We start from the raw sequence: 25,489 nt of genomic DNA on the forward strand, positions 1-25,489 counted from the left end.
GATACTTGTATCCTGCTTGGAGATTTGCTACCTGTATCGCCTTTTTCTCCTCCCCATTTTCCAAGGGGTGGCTGGTGGAGATAGACGAGGTGTGATGCTGGCCTCCTCTTCTTTTAGGCTTGGGTCGTGATGTGTTCTGCTGTTGATACTCAGAGACCTGGTGTTCTGGGAAAAAAGCTGACATGTGAAAGAAAGGTTTTGTGTGTTTCAGAAAGAGTGTGTCCTATTCCGTGGATAATTTGTATAGCCATGAGCAGGGGTGCATGTGTGTCAGGGAAGAGCAGCTTTGATGGAAGCATGTTCTGTCACTGTATTCATTTCTTGGTTTGAGTTAGGAAGCAGACTAGTAACTGGTTTTAGAGAAATTAAGTACTTCAACAGTTGCTTAAATTAGCTTCACTAAAATACTGTAGTGCAGCAAACAAATTAAAAATTCAGTAAAAAATGATACCTAAAGATACATGTTCAAGATGATTTTTATCAATTCAGCAGAAGAACATTAATAGCAGAAAGCTGTAATTAAAAACACTACCAGGTGACTGTCTGGTTAGGGCTGGATCTTTCTCAACCTTCAGGTGTTAAAATGCATTTCAGCAAAGGTCTCATTGTACCAGTAGGTGTGAACCTTAGTGTGAAAATAAATTCATTGCCAGACAAACATCACCACAGGAAAGAGTCTTTTTATCTAGTCACTAATACTAAACTCTAGGTAATCTCCTTGTATCTATAATTATAATTTTTCACCCCATCTGTGGGCAAATTAAATCATGAATTTAGCCTGATTTTGGTACTCAGTGATCACTTAGGACTGGCCACATGTAGCGGGACCAGACTGCTTCACCTGGAAAAAATCCCCTCTTCTACAGGTTCTTGCTGGTGACTGCTTCCTCTTGAATCTTCTTTCTTCTTTTTCTGGTAAGCTTTGGAGGCAAAAAGATGCAACTTTTAAAGCATAACTCATTTTTACACAGCAATCTAAAGTCTGTTACAAACTCTGCTGAGATCTTTGCTGTTTTGTTTTAGTGTTCTGACACTCTTGTTTGTTTTTTCATACGTATGTATGGACTTGTCATTTGGGAGCTGTTGTTTTGCTCTTTATTTGTCTACCTTGCAGGAATTCTGGTCAGGGACCGAGACCCTGGCATGCTAAGCAAAGCTAAAAGGCAAGAGGGCAGGTTTGATTTTTATCTTCAGTGAAGGAGGTATTTCTGAGCAGTGTTATCTGTCATCAGGAAGAACTGTGGATGAAAGATAGGGCACCTGTTGCCTTATGGAGGGCACTCTCTTCAGCCGTCTTTGGCACCTGTAACCTACTGAAACTGGCATCGTATCTTCTGATGGGCAGTGCATCAAACTAGCAGATGGGCTAGAGCAGAATCGTGCCAGAAAACAGTTTGTGCATCAAGTTTTAAATATTAGAGGCCTGGCCTCCCATCTGAGAGTGCTGTAAGAGCAGACCATGCATAGCTTTTCTGCCTGGGGTTAGAGGATATGTCGTACCTTTTCCAGCTTAGAGTAATTAACTTTGAAAGTCAAATTCCCGTTGCTGTAGAATACAAAACTTTGGCTCTAGTGAATCAAGAAGGCTTCCCAGAAAGATGAGTAAGCAGTACGGTGAAATTTCCTAGCAGTACTAAGTGTTCTTAACTTGGAGGCATTTGCAGTTATCTGCAAAACAGTTTAGCAGTTGAGCACAATTTTCCACTGAAAACGGTTTACTTGCATCTTGTGGAAGATGGTTTCACAAGCACAGTAGAGGGCCATGTGTATGTAATTTGTATAATAAAACTCTAAATTCATAAAGATACCTCGAAGAAGAATCTAGAAAAAAAAATCCTAAACACTGCTCAGAGTGTTTATGAATAAATGCTCTTCTCTTTATATGAAAAAACACTTCTCTCAGAATAGGGTCTGTCCAGGAAGCACTGATGCATTGTCATACACTTGAAGCACTGAAGTTCTTGGGGAAATATTGAATATTGGGAATATTGGGAAATATTGAATATTGGGAAGCGGGCTGGGAGGGTAGCTGGGAAGCCACATGCTTTGCTTTCCTTGAAATATTTGCCTTAGTACTCTCCGTATGTAGGATATGTTTGAAGTTGTGTTAACTAGCAGATGCTACTTCTGATTTATTTGTTTACATTTTGCTTTTAGAAACTATAATCCTGCAACTTGGATTATTTTCTATTGTTAGATACTCTGAGCAATGCTTCCCCCCTTTTGTCAGCCACTGAATTTAACAGCTCCTGGCTTGACTTTAGTTGGGGTCTGAATTTTTCCAGCTTTTTTATAGGCAGCCTGTAACGCTGAAGTGTGGTATTTTCAAGGTTAGGTTTTATTTCTGCAAAAACTAAGCTGACAATATCACTCTCAGGATTAGTTATCCAATGAAACAAGGCAAAAACAAAATGCTAGCAACCCAAGAACTTCTGAAAATAATTTTGTTCATGTTTCCAAAACAAATACATTCTCAAAATACCCGGCAGTGGCAAAGACAGCAGCTGTGGACAGGAGCAGGGATGTTTTTTCAAACTGCCAAATCAATGCTGTTTTCTTTTCCACTGTGTAAACTTTGTCAACAAAACTGGTTCTGTGAGAGCCATTGAAAATATTTCACCATATTCCAAATGTGACTGCCACAAATTAACTGCTAAAACTACAACAAGCACGTTTGAACTGGCAAATAGAATTGGCACGTTTCTTTGTCAGACTGAATGCAATTGTGCGGAGTGGTTGTAGGAAATGGCAGTTCATCCAGAAACGCTCTTTTGTTACCATGTCATATTAACATTTATAAAGCTCCGTTAATTAAGGTTGTGGCACTCAGCAACAAAACGGATGAGATTCACGATAAAAGAGGATGATAAGACCACAACTGCTGTGCCTGGATGAAACTAGGGAATTCTGGACATGGGTTAACGTAAGGTAGGTTATTGTGTAGGCACAACAGTTGGAAATAAGGCAGCGTGGCATCTTCTTTGCCATTATTTCAGAGTGCATTTTATATTTCTATACTTTTCAGTGGCATGGTAGCTGTGATTGTGGGATGAAGGAGAGGAAGAGAAAATAAAGCTGTGCCCTTCGCAAATGTTTTATTAGACTTTTCTTGGCACAAGGTGGAAACGGCCACAGCCCCCGCACAGATTCACATTGCACCAGTCTTCCCCGCTAGCAATTATGCAGACAGTGGTTTTGATTGTGTGTATACATTAACACCTCTTCCCCCAAATGTAAGGAAACTGTGCATCTCTAGTTGATAAAAGCAATACAAACTGTAAACTGGGAACTCTTGCATTTGTTACACTATTTTAAGATCCCGTTTGCAAACATAATCTCACCATGTAGTGCTCCTGGTACTCTGTGTGTACTTATACGCCATTAGAGACTTCCTGCACATCAGCACTGCTCTCCTGCAGGGTCTCTGCTTACTGTCCTGCAGTCTAGCACTTAACTGATTGTAATATTATAAATAGCCATGTGCTACCACACAGAACGAGGCTAGCACATGGCTAATTACGAGTATACAGTAATTAACTATGAGCTAAACTCGCAGGAGAGTATGTGGTGGTGGTCTATGAGGTATGTAATCAGACTGTTTGTTAAACCTTGGGAGCCTTTCCAGTCTGTTAAGTAACTATACATAGTAATGAGACCATTTTTTAAAAACCATTTATGTATATTTATGGACAAAAAATAGTCTGTCATATCTGAGCCGTGGTTAAAATATTGCTGCCTGTTGTAGGAAGGGTCAATTAAAATGATGCAACAGAAGGTATGAATGCAACTTCTGCTTATCCGTATGTATACGATTGAGCTTTATAAGAAGTGTAGAGTACTATCCATTGTGTGTGTAATGCCTTGTTTCATGCATGTGCAGTAAAAATGGTAATACCACTTCTCCTTTTGCGTATTTGAAAGTCGTGATTTCATTTTCTGGAGCATCTGTTCCTGTATCTTGTTGAGCTTTGTCTGATTTCTCTTTCGTTTCACGTTGTAACATTTTGCAGTTAGGTTTGGTTTTATTTTTCTTCAGGATATTCTTTCAATATTACTCCAAAAAGCATCCACATGGTTATAGTGTAAGAACTGTGGGGGTTAGGCCCTTTTGCTGGGCTACCTCCCGTTAATTGCTCTTCTTCATTACCCTGACAGCTGTTACTGTCTGTTCCAGATTACATGAATGAGGCCTCTCTTTATAAAATGTCAAGATGTCTGCAGGGAAGTTAGATCAGACTCTTTGAAATAACATTTAAATTTGATACTTCTTTGTACCTATCAAGCCTCTGTTAAGTAATTTGGTATTAAAATACATTTTCTTATACACAGATTCTTTTCTGATCAGTATCAGTAAGAGAGCACATCTCATTCTGTTTGGGTAATGTGACATTATTGTGTACAGTGAAAACACATGGGATGTGTTCTTTTAGACTAATGTCTGCAGCTATTAACACACAGTCTACATGTAACATAAAAAAGATAAAGACCAAAGCACCTTTGCCTTAATTCCCATTTCAGTACAAGGAAATGGTAAGAAGTAAGTTTATCAAAATTTACATCCTGCTTGGAAGAATAGTTTTGAATTGTGTTCTGAATGTCACTGTTACTCGCCTCAGTCTATGGATAGTTCACACCTTCCAGAGCTACTGTTTTGGAATAGCTTCATTTTATCTTAATGCGCAATTAGCACAAAAACAGTGACATCAGGGTGTCAAGTTTGAAGGCACACAGCTACAAGTGTCTGTGCTGCCACATTGAACCCAGAGACTGAGCAGAATTGAAGGAAGATGGCAGCTGGAGTCTGTTCATTGTAAAAAAATATATATTTATGCCCTGACCATCAAAAAATGTAAGTTTGGATGGTTTGATTAGATCCAAGTTTACTTGATTTTTATTATGTGGATAAAAGTAGTCCATTTTTGTGTGTGCTGATAGTTGAAGTGTTTCACACCTGGACTGTTGTTGGTATTTGATCATTATAAGAAGTTTGAAAGGGACACTTATTTCCTAGGAACTGTATTCTTTTTAGTTTTTCTCTCAGTGATGATTCTAAAAGATGATTTAGTCTCATTAAATTTTAATCCCAGTATAGCTCCATGTAGCTTCAGTAGTATCAGAGAGAACTGATAGTTCTCTCAGGGTCAGAAGAAAATAGAATCACATTGTCTGTGCAGAGAGGTTCTGTCTCCTGGGCTGTAATTGGCACATGTGGTCAATTATTGTTTTGAAGTTTCTACTTGTACCAAGAGGCAAAATCCCTCATCTCCCCTTTTAGGCAGGTGATGGCTCTGGTACCCCTAACTTAGGCCAGTGTCTAAATAATGTCAGAATAGAAATCAAGGTTCTGGGGCCAAATTAATTTGTAATAGAGGAAAGCTGGCAATCCTGTCTAGAGGCATAATGTAGGTCATAACTTTTAAGTGGTGTCTTTGTCACAACAGTGGATTGATGGGAGCCAAATAGAGAGGTTATCCAATTGACTAGAATGACTTAAACATAGTCTGTTATAATGGAATACCTCATTGTGGTGCCAACGTGCAATGGGGACATCCTGCTTACTGCTTAATTACCATGGAGAGAGAGTTCTGAAAGTGTGGGTTAAAATTGCTGCTATACTCGTTGATCACAACTTCTGTGGTGTTGGGTTTGTTTTTTTAACTCGGCAAGTCTTTGACTTTTAAAAGCTGGAATTCAGACAAAATGTTGTGTCATATGTTTTACTGATCACCTTATGCAATGTTAGCTTCCTCTTTGCAGTTATATTTTGTTGCATACAGCTTGATCCATCTCTTTCTCATTTTGCAGCTTCCCCTCATACTCATGTTCCTGTAGAAGATGATGCAGTGCATGTAATTAAAGTGGTAATGTGGAGATCTTATTCCTAAGTTGTTAACTTGTATGCAGTGCTTTCTCTTAATTATCTATCCTTATTTTCAGTATTGAATGTGTATTGCATGCCTGTGGCTTTTTTTAACATCTTGATATACTTTCCCTGCTAGGGGATATGCGTGGTACTTCCACGACTCATAGTGTTTCCTTGACTTGATTTTTTCCTTTCCTTGATTTCTGCCCTGAATGGTTACATAAGGAAAATCAGACTATGAACTTAAACATGTCTGATCTATAGCATTTCTGGAAAATAGCATCTTTAATAATTCCTGAAAGAATCTGTGTTGTATGAAAGTGCATTGCCAAACAACTTTTTTTCTTACCTACTTAGAAAAATTGTATTTCAGATGGTATGGTATAAGGGAGGTGGGAAAAAAGGGGATTTAATCCTCTTTGAATTTATCGAATTTATCTTATGCTTTTGTTTAGGAACTGTTGTATCTCTAAAACAAGTATCTAGTATTTTATAATGCTAAGTTTGTTTATTTCTCAATAGGAATATCTTGAAAATGGGCCCTTATTTTCCGAACTGAAATTTTACCAGAGGGCTGCAAAACAAGAGCATAGTAAGTAATACACCAACAAAATAAAAACCACTGAATTCTGACTCAGGTAGATTTAAGGACTAATTTAGGTTTCATTTCTTCTGAGAAGAACTAATGCTTTAGAGCTTGATAACCAACTCACTTCACATACATTGAACTGATTCCAGCTGGTGCTGTAATAGCTTTAGTTTGCTGTAATTTTCTTTATTTGGATGTCATCCTTGTTGTTTCCGATCAGAAGTATGACAGATTTGTTAGGTGCACACTTCAAAGTGCACAGCAATGGTATGGACTACAGAGAGAGGTCAGCCTTAAAACAGAGGTACTACATGGGCTGATTTGTGACTATACTTCTGCTAGTAACTATTCTTGTGTACAAAATTAAGAATGTGTGTAATCATCACAGGATTTAGTAGTAATCAAGGCACTTGATTCTGCAGGCAATTTAGCATGGATGTGATTTAATTCTGGGAACTGTCATAAAGACTTCAGGTGACTTAGGTGGCTGGTAGACATAAGCACTTGTGATAGCTTGAAGTACTCTGTATGAAATAAAGTAGAGCTTCCAAAGGAATTATTTGGTCAGCTACTGATAACTTTGTATCTGCCTTCGAATGGAACAAAATGTCAAATTACTAGAACAAAAAATGCTTCTTGTTTTGGAAAATGTAGAGAACTTTAGTGTAAATCTATAATCCTTTGTTTGGTACAGTAACTGCCAAATAAGTTACGCTTGTTTTATTGTTCAAAGTCTTGGCTTGGTAACTAAAAAATAAACTAAACCCTGAAATTCTCTAGTTAACCCAATATTATCTTTTCTTTATTATTATTATTACAGTAAGAAAATGGATGAATCTCAAAAAAATAAGATGCTTAGGAATTCCAGTGTTTTGGGGATCAGGCTTGGCTGAGTACAAGGGAAAAAGGTAATAAGATGAATTGTAATTAAGCCTGAAGTTGACTGAAGATCCCTTTTCAACAAAATGGAGCTACCTCCTTTCAGTCTGACACAAACTTGTAGCCTTGTCTTTAAAGTTTCCTCCCTCTTGTGTATTTCTGGATAGCTATAGATTCATGGTCATGGAGAGACTGGGGGAAGACCTTCAAAGAATCTTTAAAGATTGTGGAAGTAGATTTAAGAAGGAGACTGTTCTGCAACTTGGAGCACGAATGGTATGTATACAGAAAGAAAATTGCTATGTCTCACAGTTCGTGAATTAAACTAATAAAATCATCATTCTTAAATGGTGAAGTTCATTTAGTTAGCTTTTGAATTTGGAAGTAAACACATGCAAGTGCTGTGCATTTTCTTGTCTTTCATCCTTTATAAAATGAACATTAAGTGCAAAATCAAGACCCTCTGTAGACTGGAAGTTGGTAGGCTCAAACCCAACTTTTTCTAAGCGGTTAAAATATAGACCATACGCTTCAAAATGTGTGTCTAGACTGAGATTTGTAAGCCTATTCTCATGCTTTAACGTGTATTGATTTTTTTTCAGTGTTTGAGAGGTATTGTATTAGACATCCATATTTGTCAAAGTTCACAATTGCATGCTTGAATGCAAAAGCTTGAGAGTGTTTGCTGAACACACAGGTAGTACAGGCCGAGATTAGGCTAGTCTGCAAATATCAGTTTCGTTTTCAAATGTGTAGATTGGCACGTTCTAACCGAAAATTATATATGTTTTCATTTGCATTATAACTTGTGTCGTGAGAGACTGCTATTACTGAAGAGAGGTGCACAGCAAATGGGGGCAATGGTCATAAATTGCAAGAAGGGGATTTCTGACTGAATATAAAGGAAAAGTTTTTGCAGAAAGAATGGCTTAGCACTGGAACAGGCATCCCAGAGGTTGTGGAATGTCCATCCTTGGAGACTTAAAAGTTGACTGCTCAGTCTCTTGTACAACCTGATCTAACTTACGTTATCTCTTCTTGAAGCAGCATTTTAACTAGAGACCTCCAATGTTCACTTCTAACCTAAAAATGATAATAAAAGAAAGTGAACAGCTTTGTAGTCACATCACTGACTAACTTGTAACACTCCTTGTGTTCTCCAGCAGCCAGGATTGTCCTTTGTTTGAGGTGACAGGTGCACGTGTTGCTGTTTATTTCCAGTAACAGAGCTGTTGTAGTACCTCAGCATAGAGCTGAAGAAACATAATGAGGAGGGGGTAATGATGTAAAATGTGGACATGTAATAATTGAAAGGATCAAATGTATTACAAACCATCAGGGCTGATCGTGTGCTCTTCTGAAGAGCTTGGTGTTCTTAGCAGTTCCTCCTGTGTTTATAAAGTGCTTGTTTGGCTTTGTGACCTTAGAAACTGGGACTCATATGGTAGTTAGACGGGGATACACATGGCAAAGTATGACTGTTTAAGATTTGATATCAGCTGTGTGCATGGTGGGAACAGACTTGGTGGAAAGAGTGAGCAGTCCTTGTGCTCTAACTCAAAACAGATGTTACCTCAGTTTGTGTAGCCCTTGAGCTCACTGCGTGAGAAATATTTGGTGGTAGGGTTAAGGGTGAAGAAGTGGAGATGATGATGGTGCTTGCTTTCTTTTTCTGTTTTAAATCCTTCCTAGTTGGATACTCTGGAATATATACATGAAAATGAGTATGTTCATGGTGACATTAAAGCAGCAAATCTGCTTTTGGGCTACACCAATCCACATGAGGTAAGCATGTTTACTTATCTACACTGTTACATGAATGTGTTTCTAAGTGTTTAATAGTTTGTTACATGTATTCTGTGTTAACAATTCATGTATTAAAAAGAGGTTTGGGATGAATATTCACATCCTCTCATGACAAATCCAATAGAGTCTCTGTGGAGCCTTGTTTGAGAAAGAATAAAATTCTGCTGCTTCTTTTAGGGCTCTGTTAACTGAGGTAGTAGTAAGGGACAGGTAAACTAATCAACAGGGTAAATTAGAGGTCCTGCTAGTGTAAGTATAGTATTAGAGTTTAAGGATGTGGCCCTTGTATTTTCATTCTTAGGATGTTCTAGCTTTCTAATGTCATCATGAATTGTGATTCCATACCACTAACTGTTATGTCCTGCTTGTTGTAGTGAATATGGCAGGTGGAGTAGCATTAAGGTTGCTGCTGTCTAATACCCTAAAGCTAGGCTTGAAATTGAAGCATTTCAGTAAAACATTGTGAAACAAACCTTTTGATCTTGTCATACTCTGTATGGTTTTACCACGTCTTTTTTTTTTCTTAATACATTTTAAGTATGCCTTTTTCATAAAGGGAAAAAAATCTAATTTCACTTAAATGTAATTAGCTGTAAGCAATACTTCTCCCTTTTGTTTTTTTTTTTTTTAAATTTTTCTAACACAGTGATGAAGAAACAGATATTACAAAACAGCTCACTGCCATTAAAGGTCGAACCATTAAACTTTATCTACTTTCTTACAAGTTTCAAGTTAAATGGTTGATTCAAAATTAACTTTCCAGCTTTCTAGAATACATAGTTTAAGAACTATCACAACTGTTTAAAACTGCTGTCTTTTTAGACAGTGGTAGCAGCCAGTACATAATCTCAGTTTATGGTGTTTACCAGCCTGCTGAATCCAAGAAGAAGGCTATTTAGAGGCAAAACGATCTGCTACCCAATTCCATTAACATAACTCAAATGACTTTTTTTTTTTTGTCTTGGCTATTGTGTGTTTTTATGACAACAAGATATGTTGCTGTTTTTCACAATGAAATCATTTTGGAAGTGTCCATTGATAGTAATCATAAAATTTTAAGACGTAGCTGACTTTGATCAGCTGCTTTTGAGTTAGCTATGTTGTGGGGTGGTCTTCTGATTTGTTTCTCATGTTGTCTGCATGAAGATGGCATACTAGTATTTAGTTTTCATGAGTAGTAAATTCACTGACAGATTGAAGTAATTTTGAGTTACTGGACAGAATTTTAAGGTGGAAATGTAACTTAATAAATACAGAAAATATTAATAGATATTCCAGCTTAAGTATCTTCTAGCTCGAAGTGTAAAAACGGTAAGTTACTGCTGAGATTTTTTGTTCAGAATTTTGTTATGGTAAAATGTGTTTTCCAGTGAAGTGGTTCTGTAAAACAAAATAAATAAAATCACATTCCTATTTGGAATAGTAAAGAGGAAAAGATTTCTCATATTTGCTTTCATTAGTAAGGTATGCATTAAACTTGCATTTCTATTAGCCTAAGAAAACTGAGAGCTGTTCAGATATTATTAAATAAAGTGAGGTTGAATGGAAATAAACTCCCTAGTCACAGGCGCCCAAAATTCTGCAACTGGCCACAGGTCTGCTGGTTTCCCCGAAGCCACGATAACTATACCATACCAGCCCAGAACCATGTTCACAGAGCTTGGAAGTGCAATGTGTTTGTGTGTGTGTGATGATTATTTATAAATGTATTTTTAAGGTAATGTGTGCTGAATTGAGCTTAACGCAGCAGCACAGATGGCTTAATGGGGACAGGTTTTGGACAAATAAAAACCAATTGGTTTGCCGTATATCTTCAAACGTGTATGCTCTGTGGGGCAGGAGAAAGAGTAATCTCACCAACACCACAGCTAAAAATTTCAAGTTAGATGTTGTAATGTAATTCAATAAACCTGCCCCTGGAATTGTTGGCTGACGTCCTGTCTGCCCTGTACTTCAGTAAGTGTTCTTTACCTGGGCACTCTACTCTGTAGGTAGGTGCAGTCCTAGACAATATCCTCATGCAGATGTGGGCATTCAAAGTGTGTGTAAACTTGCACATGTGATTCTGCATTTGTTAGGTCTTGCATTTGTTAGGTCTTACACGTGCCAGTGATTTGGCTGTAATTCCTATATGAAAGTCATTTCATCCTATTCCGAATTTTGTACTGTTCCTATTGTAAGGCTTCATGATGTTGTGACAATCTTTTCTACAAATCAAGCTGTCTTTATAACATGCTGGTAAGTTGAGGCTGTTATGTGTTTACTAGAACAGTATTTAGGAAGTTCTGTGGAGCACTACCACTGACTAAATATGACAACAATGTGGAATAACCTGACCCATAGCTTCCAAACTGTTGTCAGAGATGCTGTATTTGGGAATCTTGTATCAACCTTAGAGACTTCAGAGAAAACCTCAAACACTATTACTGCTACAAAATGCTTGTGAAGCATGTTTTTTATCTAACCTCTTTCTGTTAAAATGGTAGATAGCTAGATAGCCTTGGTCTGGTTGGTTAAAACAATGGATCTGGGAGGTAAAGTGGTCAAGCTAGTTTCATATTTAGGGAGTGGGAGCATCTAGCCAATGGCAAACTCCAACTCAGGAAGAGAATGTAAGCTGGGAGACCTCTGGCTCCTGGGGAAGTTAGTATAATAAAGCTGTCTGAGCTAACAATTCATCTGGTGAGTTTTTGTTATGAATTTTATGTTGGGGGGATTCTTACTCTGTAGGATTTAGGATTTTAAGAGAAAATAAATTTGAAGTGTGCTGTCAATTACAGAAATATTTGTTTTTAAATGGAACCCATAAATAATCTCTTCTTATGTATAAAAAGGAATGGAAATACAACTCAGATTTCTCTGTTTTGGTGAAGAGACAGAAATCTGTTCAAAAAAAGCATATGTACCTTTAGCCTGATTTTGCTTCTGTTTATTTAGTGTCTGTTCGTGTGTCCTGTATGCAAATTTGCCACCAATGTCCTTCAGTTCCAGAAAAGATTACTTTTTTTGTGTTAAACTTTCTGTTGTTATGCTGTCTCTTCTATAAATTAACCTAGTGAATTTACACCACTGCCAATAAATATCATAGTCCCCTTTTTGAAATAACATGTGAAATCCATATTGCTATCCCTTACCTTGTGTGGCAAGGCAGAGAAACAAATAAAGTAAAGGTCCTGTCACACTGTGACCTCCAAATGATGTTTAGAAATGGTTAGAAGATCAGAATCAACTGACCTCAAAGAGCAGCTAGCTGCAGATCTATTCAATAGAAGGGAGCGAGGCCATTCAGCGAGTTACAGGTCAAAAGATCAATTCTCTAGTCAATATGTTTCTGAACATGGACCCAGCACAATGACTGACAGAATAGGAGTGATGTACTGAGGGAAGTACACAGCCCATGAATCTAGGAGAGGCCTGAAAGCAAACTTGAAGTGATCAGACCTATAAATTACAGAACAAGTGAAGCACTCTCAGTGTTGTGGCGAGTTGAAGATGATTTGGTGCGTAGTAGGAACTGTTTGTATGATAAAACAGAACAAGCGTTTCTGGAGTAGACTCTAAAAGAGGAATATGAATCCACTAAACATTTAAATTGTGATACTGTTAAAAGGGACAAGTGGTCGCGAGAGAAATGCTTAAAATTGGAGTTTTTAATAAATGAAGTAAGGCTTGGAAGAATGCCTATTCAAAACAATTCTTGTAGCATTTCTTTTTTTATGCAATATATGGGCAGATGTGTTGCAGACTCTCAAGACTCTACCAGAAGTCATGTATTTGCATTTTCAAGCTGTAAATTTTAAAATTAGATTTGCACCTCAGTTTTGCTTTTAAGTTTTTCTTAGACATGATAGTTACAGAATAAAACTCACAGACATGAATCATAGATGGTCTTGAAGGAAAAGGAAGAATAAAGAAACATTTCAAAATCTTAAATTTAAGATCAGCTTTCAGTGGAGCAGTGCAGAAGATATAAAGCTCATGCACTGATCATACAGGAAAAACATGCATGAAAACAAGTCCAACTGTAAGCTATTTTTCATTGTGAGATGAATCACTGTGATTCCTGCTTTTTAGTCCAGCATGACAGATTTGCTAAGGATCAGGTGAACTGAGAAAAAAGAAAATATTTTCTGTTCCCTTTCATGCCTTTTAGGAAGGATACAGTACCCAGGTATACAGAAACAGCTGAGTTTGACACACAGATGTTGGCTACTCCTCTGATTTGAGATGTAGCTTTGCAATAAGATGCCCTAAATTTTCTTTCGTCATTCTTACTGCTACGTTTGGATGGAGTTGCTCACACAGGTTTAATTTCTTTTTGTGGTTATGGCCCAGATATCTTGGATTTCAATTGATTCCAGCACTGGAACTTGTAGCTATGCTTCCTCTTGGCTTTAAAGAGGAAAAAAGACGTGGAATGAAAACACGTGGGTACAGAAGAAAAGGAGAGCCAAGAACCTAGATTGGGCATCCCAGAAATGGCTTTAGACTTGGCCTGCATGGATGGTTTGGCAGTGTCATTGAACCTTTTTGTGGCCAAATGGGTTTACAAAGGCAGCTGTTTCCTGGATAGGATTTGAGAAGTGGAGTAAAATTAAGGATAGGTTCAAGCACAATTTCAGCATGTTATGGTGAGCTTGATGTATTCTTAAAATAAGGTATTTCAAAAATATTTAGAATGGTGGAATTGACACTTATTCCTTGAAGTCCGAAAGTGGTATAGTCAGCTGGAATTATGTCTTTGAATTGTTTAGACTGAAGCTTGTACAAAGCCCCTGACATTACTGTTCTATTCTATGGATTTAGTGTTAGTCCAGCCTATGAGATGATGAGCCATTGCAAATATTTCCCTTTAAACAGATTCAGTCCTCTGAGTCTACTTGATGCTTGACTTCTTTTCTGTTTATTTAAAACTTGCAATGAACACCATTCTAGTCAAAACATTCTTCCAGCTTTACCTGCTACAACTTGGCAAGATTCAAACAAATTTAACAAAGCATTGGAACCTTGTATAATGCAGCACTACATTTATGTTCACAGCTTTGCCAGTATGACTTCTGATTTCTCTGTGCACGTACATTTCTCTACCATTCTATCTCCCTGTATTTTTTCTAGAGCCTCGTTCCATTCTGTGTATGTGTGCAACAGTGTAAAGCTGAGAAAAAAACAGGGAGCCTTTCTCGCTCCAAACCCTTTTCTTTAAGTAGGAGAACATGCTAGGCCCTGAATATAGAAATTAAACAGGCTGAGGAGAGTTGGAAGTGGTCTAAATTCCCTTCTACAGATACAGATGTTTGTTTTTCCTCCTTCCTTGTTGTGTGTTTTTTTTTTTCTGTCCTAATTGCTACACTTAAAACTTCCTATCCCAAGATGGACTTCAGTCATAAGACCTGCTTTAGCCCATCTTTTTGTAGTGTAGGGTCCAGCTGAAGCTCACAGCTCTATGACCATAAGCAATCTGCCTCATATTAGCTGTTATCTACTTAGTTATTTACAGTGCATTGCGCAAACTTAGTGATGGAACCAGTGGGAAGAAACCATCCAAAGAAAATCTCTGTATTGTCAGCTGTTCAACAATGAAGCTCCTGTTATGCGTACTGCAAGATAAAGAATACACCATGAGAATCCAAAGTGCAGGTCCTGTGGCTTCCCAAATTAGTGCAGTTATAACATACACAAGTTTAAGAATTTTGTGTGTCTAGCAGATACTGAGCACTTTACATCTAAAGCAATGTGAGGGAGTCGCACACAGAAAGGACAAGAAGACCACCAAATCTACAGCTGGTTGCTTGTGTACATAAATAATTATTTGTGCCTGTGTGGCTGTTTGCTTGAATAAGATGGCACGTTCATGTTTGCATGAAATTAAGTGCGAAGAGTTTAGAAATCTGGCTCCTAATCTATAACAAAATCTATTAATAACAGACCATGCTAGGCACTGCTGAGTCTAGTGCAAACTGGGATGCGTTTAAAAAACAAACAAACAAAAGCCGTGAATAAAATCAACAGAGATAAAAAAGAAAGTGCGGGGGTAGGAGTGTCTAATGTAACACAGCTAAAACCAGCTGTTCTAGGCTTCTGTCACTTGCACCTTCATCATCCTTGATATAATTTCTTGTTTGAAGTGTCTTATGTATCTTATTCTGCATGTTTTGTTTTTTTATTTGCTTTGTTGTTACTATAAAAAGCATGCAGATGAAAATATTTGATATTGAAACTCACGCTAACACTGACTTTGTTTTTCTCAATATTCTTGAATATTTACCTTCTTTTCCCTCTCCCTATACTCATACGTTTTTAAAACACACACACACAGATTACTCAACTACCCCTACCCACCAAGTTCTGAGCAAATTCAGAAGGGCACGCTGTGTTACACTATCAAAAAGTGACAACTAGCTATAAAAAAACTATATATCTTTTTAATGATGAACGGGCTATAATGAGAATTGATGAAATGAAATTAATGGTAATTTAAAATAATGTAGACGTTTTAATAATGATTGTGGCAAGGTTGTAGCAGGGCATTGCTGGTTTTGTGCAGGCTGAAGGGGATTCATTTTGCTGGGGGCTTTCACTTGAGAGGCCACCAGCACTTGTGTGATTATGGAAAAAAATCTGTTGTGGGAGCTGGAGCAGTGCTATGTGGCTCGGCCAGAAGCACGCTGAGCCATGGCACTTCTGACCAGCTTCAGGAGCAAACTGCTGCGCTCCCAGGAGTTGCCTGTGTGTGGCTTCAAGAAGTCATTGCTGCTTGGTTTCCATGTCTCACCTCCTTCAGTCGAGACAGGACAATCTAAAACTACTTCCCACTTTAGGGTTGTTGTTTTTTTCAGTAGAAATTTAAAATCGCTCTGCTGATACTAATACTGATGGATTTTTAAGTATATCTGTTGCTGAAAAGCAGAGATCAAGGGTATGTAGTTACTAAGGATGAGACCCAGTAATTTAGTTACTAGGTTCAGGTTTAACTAGCAAGTGTTCGTGGCTACTCTCCTGCTGCTAGGCTACTCCGAAAGACCACCAAGGCTGGGCTGCTATCTGTCACCTTGTGTAGCATTCACAGCCCAGGCAGCAGCAGAGAGCTGTCAGGGCTGCTTTTCTTAGGCTATTTTCTTCTAGTGGTTAAAATCTCATTTGAATTTAAGGCATAGCCTGGGTTTGTAAAGATTCAAATCCCCCTCTGGATTTCATCCTATTGTACCTGATCAGCTGTACATGCCAGCAATCGGTAGTCAAGCAAAATCCAAAATGTGCTACTTAGCCGGGGAAGAATACGTCTTCTGGCCTGCTCTCCTTCCCAGCCCACAAAGGAGGCAGAAGTCTCGCAAAACTTGGCATGATGGTACTTTAAATTAGTTCTCTCACACGGGCTGTGGGCTCAATTAGGACAGGTACCAGAGCATCAGGAATACGCAGGAGAGTAAATGCAGGAGAAAATCAAATTGGTGAACCCAACAAAGTTTATGCCTTGTCCCAGATTTTCTCAACACGCGTACAGTCTTTAATCTTCTATCATGGTTTGTATAGTCTGTCAAGTGAAAAACGTCGTCAGTAATCTTAAAAGCCATCAACCTGCAGGAAGCAAGCGCTGCATCCCAGCTTACATGCTCCAAATAGGCACAGCTCCTGCAGCAGAAACAGTAAAACCAAGAGACCAGCCATCCCAGGATTTGAAGCTGCCTGGAGCACAAACAGGAATCAGTAATTCAACAGAATGTGGTACAAAATAATGTGTTGTGTTTTCTTGAGGGTTTTTTGTTTGTTTGTTTTTCCTCTACCAGGAGTGATGTAATTAAATTAAAAGTGAGTGCTAGAGGAGTTTATTGTAGACTTTTATAGGATAAACTATCTTTTAGCTGAAGAGAACAAAAACTAAGGTTAGAGTAAGAAAAAGTTTTTCTTTATAACTTGATTTGGTAGAAATGATCTCTGTGCTTTCAGGTGGTTCTGCTTCTGCCCCAGAGCTCAGTTCCATTGGCAGTGTAACAGCAGTCTGTAGCATTTTTATTTTATTTTTCAGTGAAAGTACCATACTTGGATTTCTTTTTTTTTTAAAAAAAAAAGCAATTACCTAATGTGAGAACTGGTCAATGAAAGGGGTCAAAGGCCAGGTGGGAGTGTGAAAACAACAGAGTGAGAAAATAACCTATGGGTTATTATGGGGTGGACAGATTGTGATTAAATTCCAGCTGCTTTCAACAAGTTACTGCTTGTCAGCTGCGCTGCGGTAATTGACCATGTGCATGTATTAAGTCCACCCCCGTTGGAGGGTAGAACATGTTAATCTGAACTTCATAGAGTGGACATGTGTCTGTAATCTAAATTTTGCAAGTGGCAGAACTCACACGGATGCACTATGCTTAGAGAGAAACAGCAGCCAGATGACTTGTTCGGGGTTATCTTGACAGGCAGCAGAGGAGCAGGAATTGTAATTCAGCTTGCCTGAGCCGCTCAGTTTTCAGTTTCAAACACCACAGAAGCGAACATGGCTGTAAGTTTTAAGTCAGTTGATACTTTCCCAGTGAAGTGCTGCGACTGTTGAAGTGCATCTCCCAGATACCTCGTTCAGAGCCGTGGGGCTTCCCCTCTCTGGCTATTTAGGTAGCTATAGCCAAGCATCTGGGAAAAAATCACCTGTGCTAGGATGGAAAGGTGAACGTGTGGCAGGATGCATTGGTGTGCTACCTTATATCCAGTGAGGGCTCTCTTTTTTTTTTTTTTTTTTTTAAACTTCTACACTGATTTAGTTCTGGATTTGCTTCAGAGTAACTTGGAGTGAAGTTTGTGCCTTCTTCAAGTTTAGTTTAAATTCAGGAGTGATTTACTAGGTTTGCTTTCAAGGCTGGGCGTGGGGAGCTGGTTTGGTTTGCTTTGTTTTATTGTACTCATTCTGTTTAAATAGCTGCTGCCAGCACGAAGCTGTTGGCAGTGACATTCAAGAAGAGGAGATTGCAGTCGGGTAATGCCCACAGCCCCGCGGCCATGGGCCCTGCTAGTGCTGGCGTCCTGCATGCTGGGGAGCTGCAGCCTCTCGCTTCTCGTGGCTCTCATGTTGTGCTGCTGACATGAAGTTGTACAGTCTCAGCTGATGGGAGATCTGAGCAGGGGTGTGTGAGCGTGTTTTAAGTGAGGAGAGAAAGGGGTCCCATAAGCAGCATGAGAATACATAAAAGGCATATTGTGGTTTATGATGTCTAGATGCCCACCTGGAGAGCAGAGAGCTTAGGAACAAAATAAAAAGACTGAAATTGTGCTCGACTCTGGAATAAGATAAGAGTATGGTAGTAGAAGGATTTAAATGGGGAGGGCAGCTGTTATAGCCCCCAGTTGTACATATTTTATCCTGAGGCACCATTTGGTTTAATAAAATTTAGATCTAAGGCTGTCCTTAACCTATCAGTTTCTTAAGACTTAATTATAAAGGTTATACTTTCAAAGGACAAAAGCATTATTCATTTGTCTGTTCATGTCTTCCAGGTTTATCTTGCAGATTATGGACTTTCCTACAGATATTGTCCCAATGGGAACCACAAACAGTATCAAGAAAATCCTAGGAAGGGCCATAATGGGACAATAGAGTTTACCAGCGTAGATGCCCACAAGGGAGTAGGTAGGTTTCTTTTTTGTATTTCAGAGGAGTGATTACAGCATGAGTAATCAGGCTGTGAAAGCTGATGTATACAATAGAAGTAGTCCTGGGGATTGCTTGAGGTTGATTGGACCCTTGTGTGGTGACCTCTTCTTGTACCTTTGAACGCTTCTTCAGTGCTGCTGGGGAAGGGGGCAGCACGATTAAAACCCAAAGGCTACTGCACATTTGGTACTGGAAGGTGGACCAAGATGCCCTAAGAAAAGCTTGCCGATGAACTTAATTGGTTCACATTGGGAGTACTGGTTTGTGTTTGCTGTACTCTGCAGAGGCAGCACATGCTAATGTTGTATTATCAAGTAAAAATGTTTCAGGTCTGCACTGTCCTTTAGGGAGAGCTGTGTCTGAGTGTCACCATATGTGTTATAAGAGGATATTTCAAGATGACATTCCTTCTGCAAGGAGAAAAACCTTTTCTGAAGCCATAAAGTGTTAACTTGTTGAAATCTTTTTCCAGTAGCCTTTCATATATCTTACTTATTTAAACTCACTTTGATGGTATTGGAAACACATTTGCAGGTAAATTACATACATAGTCCTTTTATTGGATATTGATTGTACTGCCTTGCATTCCAAGGCAGACTTAATTCAACAATTCCCTAATTAGTTAAAGTCATAACCTATGTCTTGTATTCATTTACCATTAATTAAACCTTAGCTGTTTATTACACTGCAGTCCAAATCCAATAGCAGACCCATAGAGCCATGGAAAAGGGAATGGGAGGTCAATATCGAAAATATATGGTGCGAAGTCCCACTGATGGCTGCATTGTTCACAATCAATATGGTCAATGCAACACAACTTTCTTAGTTGCTATGTCAGCAAGACAAAAAGTCAATTCTAATGTTATGGTAGTGAAAAAATGGTGATTATTGAAAAACTTTGACTCTTGCTATGAAACAGTGTTTTTGTTAACTTTTCTTTCCTTTACTCTCCCCTCTCCACCCCAAGATCCTCTAAAACAAAAGGAATGGTTTGCTGTTGCCAGTTCTGCTCGGATCATAGTGTCACAAGTGATAACTGTAGAAATTTGTGCTTGTTAATAGCTGCTGAACTGTTACCTTAAACTAATACTTTCTAACGAGTTTTAGTTGGCACAAACAACTGTATATTATTGCTTTTTCTATTAAAAGGACCATTGACCATGTAATGTAGAGGGTCTTGATAATTTGCCGGCGCTGTTAAAACCTGCAATCGTTTAACTCTGGTCATTAGGAAAAATGAAATAAGACTGTCAAGTATTTGCTGCTAAGACAATTGCATGATTTCACCTGCGAAAAAACATTCAGTGGTGAAGAGGGCATCTGTTTCAGCCTCTTGTAGCCCACCCAAGCATCCCGTGCGTTTTCTGGAGTTCTGACAATGGCTTGTTTTCCTGGTAGTGAGGGATATGGCTGTGTACTTGTGTTTTATGTGGGCGCTGTCTGAAGAATAGCTGGAGGCTGGATTATTTGGGATTCAGCAGTTGGATAGTTACAGTAGCTAGCTTGTCTAGCAGACAGGTGTCTGTTGAGAAATCCATGATTACATGACAGGTAATTCTTTTTATTTGAAAAAATAGGGAAATTTAACAGACATGGGTGGCAAAGAATGTGCAACTGTAAGTTAAGCTTTTGTCTTTAGTAAGCTGCGGGGTTAGATTCCCCCCTCAAGTAGCTACAGCCATGGTGAAATTGCTGCGAGTTGAAGGACTCCAGAAAACAAAATATTCAGCAAGGTAGCTGCAGGAGGGGAGTTCCCCCCATCTTACACTTGAAAAATTTATGCTTGCTAATAGCTGCAAACAGAATATCTGCAGATTTTTCTGTTGTTCCTGCCAGAAAAGCCTGCAGAACACAATTTCAGATCTGGTATGTTGCAGAGAATCCAAACTGTTCATGTTGAATGCCTCAGCTCTGACTTCGTAACAGCCTGAATCCATTAAGGTCAAATTACCAGTTTCTCATTTGCAGCAGGTCTCTCAACATCCCAGGGAAAATCTGCATCTGCAGTGACTTCGGTCAGAGATTACACGGGCCCAGATGGCAAAATACAGGGACTGATTTCCCTCATCTCTTGTTGTGAGCTTCAGAGTTGCAGATATGTTTTAGGATGCTAAAAGACTTCCAACAGTTTTGTAAGGGCTTCTCAACAATCTCCTGTACTCCTGACTTGTGACTGAGTCTCAGCACAGTCTCAAGTACAAAGTGAGACAAGGTGCTCTTCTGAAGTGTTTGAAGACTGCATCGCTGTTGGCAAACTACAGCCATGTAGACAACCTTAATTCTAATTTGTTACCCAAATTTTCAGCATGGAATATTTTTTATTTTAATGCTCTTGGAATAGAGTTCAATTTTTTTAAATGTTATTTTATATAAATGAGATCCTTTCCAGAGGGCATTTCCTGAGTGTACGTAGCAACATAAATATGTCTCAAACCTCAAAACCCTTATACAGTACCAGTTCTGTATTGAGCTAGACAAATGAGAACATTTTGACTTGCTCTGGTTTTCCTTGTAAAGTAGCTACCTGAATATATACAAGGATTTGAGGTACATGCTGAAACTTAAAATTATGAATTTGTTGCTTACAAAAGTGCCTCTTGGCAATGCTTGAAGATGATAACCTCCTTGCATAACGCCAATCAAATGCAACCACTTCCCACTAATTTAAATCAAAACTGGAGTTTCCGTGGCTGAATCGAGAGATTAACCCAGCTGCATTCCTGTCTATTCCCCAAGCTCGCCGTGGAGCTCGTTGGTTGTAGAAGTTTTGCAGTCCACCAAGACCCATAAAGTTTCACTTTTGGGCGGTGTAATTAGTCTGTGCTCATCTGACAGCCTCCGGTGAGGGTCGAGGGGGATGTGAATCGCATCTGCAGCCAGGTCAGCTTGGTGTGGGCTGCTGGGGCTGCTGGCCCTGTGTGGGAACCAAAGGGGGATCCCACGAGCTGGGAGAGGCTGGGAGCAGCTGCCCTGCCCTGTCCTGGCTCTTTACGCTGGCTCGTCCTTCGTATTGCAAGCTTTGCACAGCTCACAAGTGCCCCATCTCAGGGCACCTGTTTGCAGGTATTCACCGCGACCTCGGTTACATCCTGCCCATACCCACAGTTCATTTTGTGCCAGGCCAGGGCCCAGGCTGGGGCTTTGCCATCCCACACCGTCAGCTCTCCGTGTTCGGTGGCTGGGTCTCTTTGCAAACATATGGCCAATAAGCGGCACCGAACAAGGCATCGTTCTACAGGCTTTTTGGTTAAAATCCTTTTTAGTTTGATGCAAATTCCATACGGCACAACTGCATTATTAGTTTTTGCATAGTATTTTAGTGTATTCATTGTATTCATTTTTAAAGACCATACTGTATAAACAGTATTACATTTTTGTTTGTTGATTGATAATTAAAGAGAATTATATCTGCACCCAATGTACGTTTAAAAAATTGTTACATAGTTAGTGTTAAAATGTAATATTTGGATCAATGCCTCTTATGGATTTTTTTAGATTTTCTACTCACTGAGGCATGCAGTCAATACCTAATTTCTCTGGAGATATACTGCGCTTAACATATGGAGTTTTTTTTTAAATACTCTACTCCTGTGCATTGAGTGCGTAAGACCAGTTTTAATTTGCTATCATTGATGAGCATAAAAGTATGAACTGTCTGTGAATACCCTCCTGCATATATCTGTTTGCCATAGATTTCAGGATAACTCTGCCCTTCCTTTTAACAAATGTTTCACGGTAACTATTAGTAGTTCTGCCATCTCTCGCGTTGGGTAGGGCACCTACCAAAATCCTTGCAGGACTGATACTGACATCTAAAACAGCAAAAGCTGCTTAAGACAGCAGGGGTGCCTTCTGACAGGCTTAAGGATAAGCAGAGCATCTGAAGAAGTTTGCCTCAGTAAGGGCTACTTTGGTGGTTGGCAAATACGTTTTCTCTGAGTGGGTCTCATTGAGCCGAAGGTGTCTCTGTGTATTTTCATGTCCTGCCTTTGGGAAGGCAGCTGCAGCTATCTGTGATGCCACATTTTAGCCAGTTCTTTATGCCCTTCACATGGGGTTATTGCAGCACACATGCCTCGAGGTCCCCCCAGATGCTCACGTGCTGTGTTTGTTCGGGGCGTGCAGGCATCGGGCTGATCGAGGAGCAAGCTCGGCAGTTCTTGCTCTCCTTTTCCCACTGGTCTGACAGAACTGTTACTGTTGATATTAACATAGCCCAGTGCTTGTCCATTTTCACTTTTCTTTTACATTCAAGGGATGACTAGAATACCTGCAGGCTTCATTTTGTGAGGAAGGATGTGCAGGAATATAAACACCTCTGCCTGGAAACAAATTCTTTCTGAGCCTGCATGGCTTCTAGAGAACTTCAGCTCTAAGTGGCTCTGGATCAAGAGGTTTATTTGGCGTCTGTCCATGTACAGTTAGGAGTCAGAGGGAGCCTGCTGCATTTTTTTGTTGGTCAAATGAATTATTGATTTGCTGCAATTTGGTATGTGCTTCCTGAAGACTCTGTGCAGGACAAACTGTAAATCCAAAAATAAAAGGAAAATCTAACTGGTCTGGTGAAAAATGGGTGTGAAACTTTGCAGAGTAAAATAAATAAAAAGATGTTTTAGTTTCTGAATGTTGGATTGGAAATGTGTCCGCAGCAGAAGAGGGAGCAGAAGGTCATTGTAAGTGAAGGAAGAGTCAGGCTTTAGCAAGGAGAAGAGAAAAGATTGAATAGGTTTTTGAAACCACCTCTGCAAGCTTATTCTGTCCTGCCAAGAATGGCCAGAAGTAGCAAAAATAAGATGAGCATCACCGTTTCCAGCACAGCTGATGAGCGTGGCTTGGAATTGGCTGTTCTCTTTAGTTTGGGTTTCTCATGCTCTACACCAGGAATTCAAAAAGTTAGTGAACCTCATAGCTGCTTGTCAGCCCCTTACCTTTGTGATATATTTTTTCCACGCAGATGTAAAGGAGGAGTAAAGCTTCCCATCCCCAGCCCCTGCCACATGTTCTCCTTAGTACAGCCTTGGGACCTCTTACATCTGACCAGGTAGCCCATCTCTTGCCACCACCATTTTGTCTCCCTCTCAGACCTGGTGGTGAAGTTCCCCAACATCTTCCCACTACATAAACTTCTCCCCCCTGAGTCAGGACCCCAGCCCTCTTCAGCACCTCCCATCTCACCAGTCCTGCTTTTTATCCGCTCCCTGCCTGTGTGTAGAGGAGAATCCTGACGCTGGCCACACTCTCTTATTGCAGCTGCAGCAGAGCATTACGGACGCTAGCAGTGCACGAGCTAGGAAGCTCTGCAGTGAGGTCCTGTGCTTGTGAGCTCGGACGCGGCAGGGCAGAGGCAGGAGTGTTGCTGCTTTTGTGGCTCCTGAGGCGCGTTAGGCATCCCAAGGCCGGGGCTGCCGGCCAGCTGTGGTCCAGCTGCAAGAGGATGCGAACCCTCAGGACTGCCAGGCTGATTTTGGCCCCTCTGACCACCCGCAGTGGGCCAAGAGCTTCAGGAGCTCCTGCCAGTGCTGCAGCACGCTTCGTGCCTGTCAGCCATCCAAGCAGCTGAGCGTGTAGCTGCGGGATTCAGGTTTGGGACAGGGACCATGTCTGGCACAGAGGAAGTTGCTCGTTGCCATGCCCCAGGTTGAGTTATCTGGAAGGGTTGTAGTCCAATTGTGGCAATGCTGTGTTTGCACTGGATTTATTTGTCTTTCCATCGTTGCATGGTGGTGGTTGTTATCAGTGAGTACTTGAGCAAAGCGCCAAGCTAACGGTGCAGAACTGTACATGAGGGAAGGAGGGACTGTTCCTGGCCCCTGCTGGCAGCTCTCCTGCCTGGGACTGGATAACTCCCTATAGAATGGCCTGCAGGCATTAAAAGTCATTTAACTTATTTTTTTTTACTGTATTTATATAACCTTTTTCCTGTAGCTATCCACTCGATTCAGAAATTCACTGTACTGCTGCAGCGAACTCCCTGAAACTGGCTGGTACGCTGGGGAAGCGTTACCTTGTTATTACATCTTCTGGGCTCTTTCTTCCTCCTGCCACTAATACTGGAACTGATTTTTGGCAAATCGCGTGTTTGTCCGTTTTTATCTTCCCAACTTGAAGTTAAAAAAAAAAAATAAATTGTACCACACTCAGTTCATTTATTAAACGTTATGATGAGACATTTTTTAACATAATTATATTTCTCCATGGTCATGTTAATGCTCCTTTCCTTTATGGGCATTTGGATTAATGGCTCTGCTATAAGTTATATTTGTTTGTGATTTAATATGAATTTGTATGCTGTAATGTCAGTGAGAATTGGAGATTCCACTGCATGTAGACACAATACAAGCAACTAAAATGATCCTTTTTATGAAAAGCTTCCAATCTAAAGAAACAGTAATGGTGAAATCATAATGTAACAGTGCTAATTAAAAATAATAGAAAAAACATTTCATCTCCTGCTCATTAGCCTCCTAGATCTCTACAAAAGGCTTGACAAAGTTATCTAAATAAGGGCCATGGAGGAAAACTCCCATTTTGCATGGGTTTAAGATGAGCTTCTTGGGAGTAGTGTAGCATTGAGAGCATGGCATGACGTCTGTGATATCATTTATGCTCTATTTTGAAATAGTAATCTGAATTTATATTAGGGCTCAAATAGCTGCCAAATCCAGTATACAAAGATACATAATATATTTTCTTCTCAGGGTGAATTGCTTCAGTT

At 39.7% G+C, this 25,489-nt stretch overlaps 1 protein-coding gene across 8 annotated transcripts in view; it reads left to right on the top strand.

Annotated features, from left to right (window-relative positions):
* Nucleotides 1-25,489, top strand: part of VRK2 (VRK serine/threonine kinase 2) — a 49,253-nt gene that overhangs the window by 7,017 nt on the left and 16,747 nt on the right. For all 8 annotated transcript variants that reach the window (XM_083830102.1, XM_083830105.1, XM_083830100.1 and 5 more), the window contains 6 exons: nucleotides 5,806-5,861; nucleotides 6,386-6,455; nucleotides 7,273-7,360; nucleotides 7,499-7,607; nucleotides 9,024-9,116; nucleotides 18,618-18,750. In XM_083830102.1, coding sequence (XP_083686228.1) covers nucleotides 5,806-5,861; nucleotides 6,386-6,455; nucleotides 7,273-7,360; nucleotides 7,499-7,607; nucleotides 9,024-9,116; nucleotides 18,618-18,750 — 549 coding nt within the window. The remainder of the gene's footprint in view (nucleotides 1-5,805; nucleotides 5,862-6,385; nucleotides 6,456-7,272; nucleotides 7,361-7,498; nucleotides 7,608-9,023; nucleotides 9,117-18,617; nucleotides 18,751-25,489) is intronic.

Source organism: Anser anser (genome assembly GCF_964211835.1).
Source record: "Anser anser genome assembly, chromosome: 3".
Classification (NCBI taxonomy): Eukaryota; Metazoa; Chordata; class Aves; order Anseriformes; family Anatidae; genus Anser; species Anser anser.